This window comes from Electrophorus electricus, chromosome 18 (genome assembly GCF_041902795.1).
Source record: "Electrophorus electricus isolate QZ-2024a chromosome 18, ASM4190279v1, whole genome shotgun sequence".
In the NCBI taxonomy this organism is placed as follows: domain Eukaryota; kingdom Metazoa; phylum Chordata; class Actinopteri; order Gymnotiformes; family Gymnotidae; genus Electrophorus; species Electrophorus electricus.
This window is the reverse complement of record NC_137514.1, coordinates 1940336-1951099: the sequence shown is the minus strand read 5'-3', so window position 1 is coordinate 1951099 and position 10764 is coordinate 1940336. Positions and strand designations below refer to the sequence as shown.

The 10764-nt window shown below is 44.8% G+C and overlaps 1 protein-coding gene across 1 annotated transcript; it reads right to left on the bottom strand.

Moving 5' to 3' along the window:
* Positions 1-532: 532 nt before the first annotated feature.
* On the bottom strand, positions 533-9182 carry LOC118242669 (dead end protein 1-like). The gene is made up of 5 exons (XM_081701566.1): positions 9162-9182; positions 5996-6101; positions 3295-3756; positions 654-984; positions 533-605 (listed from the first exon to the last, which is right to left on the bottom strand). The coding sequence occupies exons 1-5, from the start codon at positions 9180-9182 to the stop codon at positions 533-535; spliced, it is 993 nt and encodes a 330-aa protein (XP_081557692.1).
* Positions 9183-10764: the final 1582 nt, after the last annotated feature.

The window sequence follows — 10764 nt, the reverse complement described above, 5'->3', positions numbered from 1 at the left end:
CATCGAAGGATCAAAAAGTGACGTCGCCATGAACGCTTGGCCGCCACAAGCCAGTTATCCCTGTGGTAAATTTTCTGACACTTCCTGCTTAAAACCCAAAAAGCCAGAAGGATTGTGAAGCCCCACTTTCACAGTCTGTATACCTACTGAAAATGAAAATCAAACGGGCTTTTGCTGTTCTGCTCCATGGGAGGTTTCTGTCCTGCCCGAGCTCACATTAGGACACCTGCATTACGCTTTGACAGGTGTAACCCCCCCCCCCTCAGTCAATGAGAACATTTTTAATATCTGTAGGGAAAAGAGGGAGAAATGTATCCAACAACTTTCTTTTTTAATGTGCAACACAGTCAAAATTGTGAACTCATCTACATGCAAAAACCACAAAAAGCCTTTACAAACTGTAAACTCTTACTGGATAATTAAAACATTATACAACTTAAGAAAAAATATAACATAAAACATCAGTAAATATGAAAATTCAAACAACAAAATGAACCAAGCTTATTTAAACTGAGAAGTAACAGCAGTAACTCTAGGCATGACCCATGGCCTTGAGGACCTGTTTGGCAGCGATGTGGTGGGCCTCATCCTTCATGGTGTTGGTGCTGGGGCAGGGGAAAACTTTGGCAGCACCGCAGAACGGTTTGGGTAACCCTGGTACCAGCACGCTGTAGGTGACGCAGAGAAAGCCATTGGTGTTGGTGTGATAGCGCACGTCGTAGAGTGGCACGCCGAACCCATACAGCTCACACACCCGACGCAGGCAGCCCACAGCATTGCACGACCGCGAGAAGTGCTGTGGGTGGGGGTCGTGGGAGGCTGCCCTCACCGACTGGAAGCACGTGGGTGTGAGAAGAGCCTGGCCGACAGGTGTAGGACCTGGATAGGCGAGGGCACCAACTTCTTCACGCTCGTAATGTCTGGGCTTGGAGCTGCCGGACAACCAATGGACAGTGATGAAGATGCCAAACTGCTTCTTGAAGGCTGAGGAGAAGGTGAAAAGAACGTAGAGAATGTAGAAAATAATGTACGAACCTGGTTCTCATTATAGTTTCTGTTACAAAAGGACCCTGAAGGAAGAAATTGAGATATTTCTCTCCTGTAACTTGAAAGCAGGTCAAAACTCAGTACAGCAACACTCCCATTTTATAGAGCTTCAACACCAGTTTTACTACCTTTCAAAAACGGGGGACGTGGAGGACCAACCAAAGTGTTGCGGTATTGTTACGCATAGGGAGGATTCTGATTTGGAGGCATTCAGTCATAATCCCACACGCACCAAATGTCTGAACCTGTGGTTCCTCTCGTACTGAGCAGGATTACTGTTGCAACACCACATCATCAGTAAGGTAAAACTAACCTGTCTCATGACGTGGAGGATAACAGATTGGAGAAGAATGCACTCTTCCTGCAGACTTCCCTGTAATCCCAGCGTTTGCCCTACTGATCCCTTCCCAGCAAGGAACACACATCCCACCTACAAGGAAGCCTCGTTTTCCGAGCAATAACCTCACCTGAATCTGGTGCATCAACTCCTAAACAGGAGCACCGTTCAGATACAATTTATGCCAACGCAGTCACTGCGCTCCTCAAAATCAGTGGCACATGTCAACATCACGGCATGTGGGAAAGTGCCCACATTGGCATGAACTAGCTATTGCACCTGCCTGAGATGCATACGTTGGCTCATCGGGAAGTCAGCGAGTATCTGATGCGAAACAAGGGCTGACATTTTACTATCGTCAGACCCATGCTGATTGCTACAGCTGGGGGCCGTTTCCCAGATCACACCAGATCTAATGCCAATGCAAACGTAGCTAAGAAGACGCAGGGGCGCCCACACCTGCCCATGGGACACTTCTGTATGTTAAATCAGAACAGCACTTGTCTTTAATCCCGCACACGGACACATACTCTCCAACTGCAATTTACGTCTGTGTGTGATGAGTTGCTCAAACACGTCTGATTCAATCCATAAACTAATCATCAGTCCATTCAAGAATTCAAACAGGTGTTCTGAAGCAGGGAATGTAGCCAAGTGTGTGCTCCCTTCCTGCTCTTGGGACACTCCTCCCTGGTTTTGGCTGTTTAATATTCATTTTTAGAATTTTACCACTTTTGTTAACTCTTAGAATTAAAAGTGCCTTCACTTTTGGACAGTGGAATGTATGTAACCCATAAGGACACTGTGCTAAAGCAACAGAAAATACAAGCAACTATATGCATTTGTAGTTACTGTATTTTAATCAAATAAGATCTATAGTTGCATGTTCACATAGCTGTAATGAATTCCCTCATGAGATTAGGTATAAAAAGAAAAAGAATTTGAATCTGAATCATTCCCACCATCCTGTTCTGCTAGTCAGTGAGCTATGTTGAGATTTTGATTGCTCTTTGCAAGGCCTTAATTATTTTCACCACCACTGTTGTGTCATGATATGGCACAGTCGCATTCTTTATTTTCATCCAATTATCAAAAATTAGATCATCATAAATTAGACTCATCAGGCGAAGATCTGCTCAGCGTGACGTACTCTGCAGGTACCCCGTTCTTCACAGCGCAGTGTGACGAGCCGAACCAGAAGCCGCCGTAAAGCCTCCAACACCTTACGCAGGGCTTGTTTAGTGCTCTGGAGGGTTTGACACAGCTGTAGTCTGGGATCTGAACCAGGAGCAAGCTTGGAACCAAAAAGTTAAAACCTTTTTTTTTTTTTTTAAATACAGTTTTGAAGTACATTTAAGAAGCATACTTTCTGGGACTTGCTTCCGTGAACTTCTCACCAGTTTCTCTAGTTGCTCAGTGTAGTAATGAACTAGCTGACATCACTTATGAGCCTGGACGCAAGTCTGTGTCACCATAGAGGGTTCTGTGTGCTCACTACTACAAGATCCTCTCTGGCCTTAGCAAACCATACTGATACTACAAGCTCTACTGTCACCTTAGCAAACCCACAGTAATATTATAAACCCAATCTCCCTTTAGCAAACCATACTGATATAATCTCCACATCACCTTAGTAAACCATACGAATATTATCTCCATCTCTCCTTAATAAGACAAAAAATATGATAATCTTAAATGCAGCATTAGTAAACCTTTCAAAATCTCTCATCTTTTATATGCTTCATTATCATCTGAACACAGAAAGTGTCTGAGTGCCATGCAACTTGACCATAGTTGTGGGAAGACTAATAAAGTAGTGTGTATCGGAATTGGGAAAAACTAACCATGCCCATGCGGCTAATCCCGCCCCCAGCTGCTAGCCACGACCACACCTGCACCCCTCTGCGTACCTTGCACCAGCACCTTCAGGGCCATGGAAGCGGTGTAGTGTGAAGAGTAGAGCACCAGGGCAGAGGCTGCCCTGCCCCTGGGCCCGGCCTCCCTCACGATGACCCCTGTGACCCCGTCCGACACCACGCGCAGCATGTTGAGCAGCGCTTCCTCACTCACGCCGGCTGGCAGCTCCCCCAGACACAGCTGTCTCTTTTCTGTGCTCAGCCTGACGACGAGGCGCACGCCGCCTTGCAGTGGGTGCAGGTGCAGGGCCCGGATGGCGGCCTCGGCGTCCATGGTACGCCCGTACTTGGCGTAGGCGAAGCCACGGTTCTGCCCACTGATGTTCATCATCAGGCGGAACTCGTACAGCGGCGCCACGATCTGGAAAAGCGGGATCAGGCAGTCCTCGAACATGTTCCGTGGGATACAGCAGATGAAGACCTCGCAGCCTGGGCCGGGAGCAGGACCTATCCAGCCTGGTAGAGCGGCGGAACAAACAGGATAGATAGATAGATAGATAGATAGATAGATAGATAGATAGATAGATAGATAGATAGATAGATAGATAGATAGATAGATAGATAGATAGATAGATAGATAGATAGATAGATAGATAGATAGATAGATAGATAGATAGAGAGATAGAGAGAGAGTAGGGTAGGAGGGGAGAAAGAGAGAGAGAAGGGTAGGAGGGGAGGGGGATAAGGAAAAGAAGTTCAAAGTCTCATATTAGACAAACTCTTATGCCACAACTAGAATCTTGTGCTTTTTATCTGCCAGACGTGTGGAAAACACAGGGCCGTTTGACAATACAAACATTATAATTCATCTTGTAGTACAATATATCACCTATCTGTTCTAGCAGAAAGGATGTGATGTCAGACTGATCTGTTTTTAACTGAGTACTCTGGGGCAAATTAACCCTTAAATAATACATCAAAAACACTTTCATTTAAGAGACACACGCTGATGTAGCAAGTCTGTGTTACTTAATCACATCAACGTCTGCTGTGCAGGTGAAAGCGTTTTATACAGCAGCTGCAGCCAAAACACGGCAGACGACAAAAGAAGAACTGCATGTCCAAAGGGCCATGCGTCTTGGAAAAAACAACGTATTCCAGGGCTGATTTCTGCAATTTTTGCCCTTAAACAATTTCCATGACCAAACAACACATATTGGAGTTAACATGAAATAAAACAATGATGAGAACCCAGCAGCGATGTGGATGTGACCAGTGAGGAGACATCGCAACCTTTCGTCCCGGTTTGATTAATCTCAGGCATTAAAACGTAACTCCATTTAATGAGACTTCCTGTTCACACGCAGCCGAGCTTAGAATAACGAGTTTCACTGGAAAACCTGCCTCATCCAGTAAAACACATTTAATAGGAACACTGGTACACATTCCATCCCTAGCCTAATGGAAGTCTTCTCCTTCAAACATGTTAACACTTTACCATTGGTTGTACAACAAATCACACAAAACATAATAAAACCAATTAGTGACAACTCGCTGAAACTATTCTCAAATGTGTGTGACACACAGCCAATTGCTAAATTGTTCTCGAGGTTTCAGCAATGAGAAAGTCTTATGGCTACATTACGGTGCCCAACAAAATGTGTGTATCTCCAAAGAGCAACTGAAAGTGCAAACTGCGTAAAGGCGGCATGCAGAAGCATTGGTTACCTCTGCTTAACCACCTCCTCAAACAGGAACACACCTGCTGTGCTGTGATAGGCTCATCACCTTCAGCACAAATACAACCATGTACAGTATTGATTTTGAGATGCAAGAGTAAATTTATTATAACACCACTACATCTAGCAAAAGGCTCTGAACCAAAAGACTGAACTGTAAACACCATTTGCCTTCTATTTTCACCCACATCCCTTCAACCTTTCAAACAAATCTCTTCACATGAACGAACAGTGGAGTCATTTAACAAACACAAGCATACCAATATAACAAACATAAAATATAACAGTATAAACTATAACAAATTTATCCAAAACTGAACACAACTAACAAACACCTTCCAAAGAATAAGCACTTAAAAAACAAAACTTCAACAGAAGTGCACATCCAACCTCCCATCCCATGGACTCAAAGTGCTGCAGAGGGCTGCATGTTCTCAAAGCAAGTTCCTCATTATCTGCAGAACTGCCTTCACTCTGCCAGCGCTCAGACAACACCAAAGCCCTCCAGCGTCGGCATTTAAGACTCTTAAACCAAGAGCACTTAAGGGGACGGACAGAAAAGCTTTCAGTTTATTTACATTATAACTTCAGCCTCTGAGTCTCTAGCTAAGGCACATGGAACATAATCGTCTCAAGTGATAGAACAACGCTCAGGGATGCAGTTTGCTGACCAGTTACTATAACTGGTGGTAAACCTGGACCTTTTGGCCATTGTTAAGTGCTGTCTAATTACCCTGAACTAGAGGCACAGTCAAAGAGTCACAGCACTGATAAATGATTTTTCACACATGGTAATACTTTCTATGGGCTTCCATTAAGTTTGCTTGGAGCCTTAATCACAAAGAAAATGTCTGATTCGTCTCAGCCCTCTCCATATGCGATTCTTATTCACGTTCTCTGAAACGTCTCTGAAAGCCAATAGCCGAGGGCCAGGCGTTAATTGAAAAGGCATGGTTAGTTTGCAGGCGGCTGCTAATGCATGACCCGCAGCAGGTCAGACATTCAATTCCACATACCCGTAGGAGGACCGCCATATTTTCGTTGACCATTAACCTGTGTCAAGGTGATGGATGTTGTCTCAAGCCAGTCTTCAAAAGACCTCCGTCTCTGTGCGCTCAAAACCTGGGGGTGCGGTGGGATTACATCATTCAGATGATGAAATTCAGATAAAATGATCAATTGAAAGACAGTGCACGCTCATTTCACAGCTAACCCCCTTATATATTGTTAGAACAAAATATAAAGGGGTGGGGGGGGGGGGGGTTGTCGGTGCAGCTTTCAAGCATATAAATGTGTAATTAATGCGTGAACAGATATTGTAACGTCAGTAATGTGTGTAGTCTCTTTAGATTACGTTTACATGTATGCCAGGCAGAGGAGGTTTTGTTTTATGCTGTACATGACGGACATTACTGGACAAAGTAACGTCCTCTAGTAACGTGTAATGAGTTTTGGATGTTTCTACAGTTCATGTATAAACTGTCTACAATACTCCAAGAGTAGCGAATAAACCAGCAAGATTACTGCAAAACTGAGCGAGTCTTACTCGCGTCTCCTCCACGTGCTTCACAGGCTTCCCTTCCCTCTACCAGCCCCAAAACTCACCGCTAATCTGGGTTGGAGTAAAATTTAAAATAGGCCCAACTCCTAAGCGTTATAACATGTCGTCTTCAAGCTAAACGTCTTGGAATGACTGTATGCTACACGCATTGTGAACAAGCAAGCGTGTGCCTCAGTCGCCAACTTGGTTAAGCCTGCACCGCGCGGCAGAAGTCAACACGAAAACAAACAGGCTTTGTGTTGCTCACCTGCTGGTCTCTCTCCATTTTCAGAACTCCGTTTGTCTTTCAGCTTCTTTGACGGGGCTATTGGACCAACACCGGGAGCGGGGGCGCGCTTTCAGACTCCAATTAATCGGATGGTCGTACCAACCGGCGGTAAAGGGGAAGCATTTAGTCAACTCACAGCAAAGAAACCACGTATATATGTTGGAGCACACAATTCAGTTAACAACAACAACAAAAATCACGCACACATATAACGCTTTTTAAAATTTATTTATTTATTTATTTTATTTATTTTTAAATTTTTTTTTTTTTTTTGGGGGGGGGGGGGGGGGGGCGTGTATTTGTGGAGATTTTATTACAATAGCCACCACAAGATGTCAGGCAACGACTACGCGAAAGAGCAAACGCACTTGATTTCCATTTATCCAGGATACGTGAGGGGACCGAGCGTTAAGTGAATTTCGTTTAATTAACCAGTAGGGCTCTCACCTGGAGGTGGTCTCGTCGAAGTCCTCGGAGCTGACGGGGAGCGTCGTGAAGGCCTGTATGCGACCTAATTCAACCCAGGCAGTGAGCTTTCTGAAACGTCATTGTAAAGGCACAGATTTGGCCGGTTTGTGGAACGTGCACTTTGGTCTGTCTTTCTCCATATTGCATTGGCGCTGCATGGGTTTGTGGTTATTCTTTTGCTAGCACACCTGATGCAACGTATCAGTTCGTGATCAAAGGGACTGCTTTCACGAGTCGAATGGGTTTTCAGCACAGCAAACAGAAGCCTTTAATAGACTTCACGCTCCCCCCAGACATTTTATGAAAGTGTTCGTTATATGTAATAGGCTGCTCAGTAGTTAACCTATGAATATTTTTCGAACGTCAGTTCAGGCTAGCGTATTGCATTTATCTTAACCCTATTATTAAAGACTAAGACGGGGCGCATAGCTTAATACGGGGAATTCGTTCCAGATGGCAAGCTTTACGCAAACGTCCTTTTCGATCTTACGCGCACTATTTTATACAGTTTATGAGGGAGCTCTTTTGCGCGCTTCTGTGAGAATGCTTGTCATAGATCTGGCGAAGGAATACTCCCACTTTACAACGCCGCCATTTGCACTGCAAGCGACGAATTCATTAACAGGTGTATTTTTCATTCATCTTTACGCGCTCGTTCAAATGTTTTGTTCAAGAAAACGTGTCCAAGATTACCCTGGAAGTGTTATAAGACGAGGCATGTAAGCTGCAAAGGACCCCGAGCGCGCGTGTACTTCAGCGCGAGAGGGTCATGCTCGAACAGACCGGTTGTAATCAGGTGCCACTAAATGGTGAGCGAAATAAGTGCTACAGTGAACACACTGGTGATTATAGTTCCCGTTTAAAATCTGAAAGTGCGTCCGGCGGTTCTGTAAAATAAATTGTCTGGTGTAAATCACAAAACTCAAGCAACGCACTTTTAGAGCAAAATGATCACGCCATTTGGTTTGCTCTTAAGATAAAGAAAGTAGTGTTTGTTGTCTTCATGGTCGGAGCTCTTACTGCAGACGTAAATTTCCGAAAGCATAAAGAAATATGCTTTTCGGCTATAATTACTTTGTTTACCTTGTAATTATTGGTAGATCGTGGATTCAGCACCTTCTAACTGAGTAAGACAGTAGCTCTGTGCTTTGGGGGTTTCTAAACTGAACTTCCAGAGTAAATCCATTTACACTTTAAAGGTCACTTAAACAGAATGGCTTCTAAATTCCCACCTTGTCTATAAATGAGAGTTCCGCATCTTATTTTCCTTTCGTTAACGAACACCTTCCTAAAAACTCCAGGGCAGCAGCTGGCGTCTGCAGAGTGGCACCTGGTGGTAGTGGCGTGCCACACCATGCTGGGAGCCCGTGCCTTGCGGCTCGGCTGGCCCCATGTTCTTGCAGGGGAGATGTTTAAAAGGCTTTTATGAGAGCTGAAGCTGCCCTGGCCTTTTTGCTCTCTGAGAAGAAGCGAGAGGAGAGCACTTAGACTGCTGCCTTCCTTTCTGCACCCCCCACTCTTCTTCCCGGGCACACCTCGCCCCTTTTCCTAACCTCTCTCCATTTCTCTTGTTTCTCTAATCTCTAAAATGTTTTACATTTGTGAGGATAGACAAAAGTAAATTCACTGTTTTGTGACATAAGGGTGATGTGTAATGCAGAATCTCTCGTTCTTTTTTTTTTCTCTCTCTGGCTCTCTCACTTTTCCTGCTGTCTCCGTGGCTGGGTTGAATGATGTGATGTGGTGTACATACAGCCATACTGATAAACAAGCAGCACATCAATGCCTCATAATGCAGGGAGGGTCACTAAGCTAAGCACATAACTCACGCACCGACAGCAGTCCTGCTGATAAGCATATTAAAACTTCGGGCTGGTGTTGTGACCTTGGCTCTCTGGCTATGCATATTCTCCTCATATGGCCTCACCTATTGACTCTTAACCACATAACGGATTCTTAACTTGGTGTAAGGGATTGATGAACAGGTACAATACATTTACGCACACACCCACCAATAATTGACAAGCAGCGTAGTGGAGTAGATGATCACTGAGCTGTGGCCAAATAGAACTGAATATGTATTTTATTCATTTATGACCTTTCAGCCCTGTGCACAAGTTCTTTTGCTATTAGGAGTCATTTGCATAGTGACAGGACTTCCGTTGCCGGGGGGTCGCCCTGCAGTAACGCACCCATACACACGTTCTGCCACAATGGATGATCCTAGTCCCAATCCCAACCCCAGACTTCACTGCAGGAGCCTGCAGTAAATCTATCGTCCCCTCACATCCTCAGCTGTGAACACCGTGAACTCTTCCGCACTTCCCCTGACTCCAGACGCACGCGTGTGGGGGGGCACTGCTCTGCCTCTGCTTCTTTGGCAGTGCTGGCGGTAAACTAAAATGTATTGTGGACTCGCATGTGCAGCCTTTAGTCAGGTTATTCATTAATTCATTCGTGAGACACTAAAGCACCATCTGCAGGGGGAGGCAGAACGGTAATTTACCTGTCAGCGCGGGGAAGGCAGCGGGCTTTCCCATACACAAACACTTTCTTTCTTTCTCTTTCGCTCTCTCTCTCTAACTGCTGGGTCTTTGCTGCGCAGTTGTACACTAAAAGGTAAGTGCCCAGCCGGCAAAGCGAGGCAGTCAGTTTCTCTACCGCTCAGGGGCTTCCCGCAGCCATAACCGTGGGAGACGTGTTGCTCTCCTCTCAGCCACAGCGACCTGCCATGTGTCTCACGCTGACCTGTGCCGCATCGAAATTATAACGCATTCTGATTGAAGGCACAGTCGTTAGCGTGAGCCGATGGTCTGGTTCAGAACCATGGTCTAGTGCAGATAAATAGCAACGGACTCTTTTCCTCTAAGTCAGGTGTGTCGGCATGTGTGTGTGCCTGCATGTCAATGTTCATGTGTGTTAGGGAGTTGGGTCTAAAGAGTGATCATAGTGATCATTTAAAAATAATGTGAGGTGATGAAATGGCGTGAATGACCAGAGAATGTGATGACCAATGTCACAGAACTTAGGGAGACCTCTTAGAAATATCGCAGCAATAAAACGTATGGACTTTATTTCTAACATCTTTTATGTATTCCTATGTTGTGGCTGTAACACAACCTGATTTTAAATTGAAACCATGAATCTTGTTGCTTTTACATGAATAGTAGCTTTACGTATATTTTATTTGAATTCAGATCATTTATTGCACAATCATCATACATTAAAATTGAACACAGGCCTGTTATGTCTCAGGCCTTCTGTGGGCTGTTTACAGAATGTGTCATTGCATTTTATTTGTGTGTGTGCGCACAGCTGTCTATTGTGACTCCCTCTGCTTGCTTGTTATGAGCTTTAGCAATCAGGTGCACAGATGTTGGTCATTTGCCTTGCTGATAAGAAGTGTCCGTGGCGTTTTGTGTTGATGTCATCAGAGCGGTCAAGTTTGACGTCTATGCTGTCTCAAGCATGCTGGTCAATATTGGTAC

What these genes read in the sequence shown, in the direction of transcription:
- LOC118242669 (XM_081701566.1), bottom strand. Translation starts at nt 9,182, where the DNA reads ATGCATAGCCAGAGAGCCAAG. An exon ending in TGCATAGCCAGAGAGCCAAG is followed by an intron (nt 6,102 to 9,161) that starts GTCACAACACCA and finishes CCGCACCCCCAG; the next exon opens with GTTTTGAGCGCACAGAGACG. An exon ending in ATATGGCGGTCCTCCTACGG is followed by an intron (nt 3,757 to 5,995) that starts GTATGTGGAATT and finishes CCGCTCTACCAG; the next exon opens with GCTGGATAGGTCCTGCTCCC.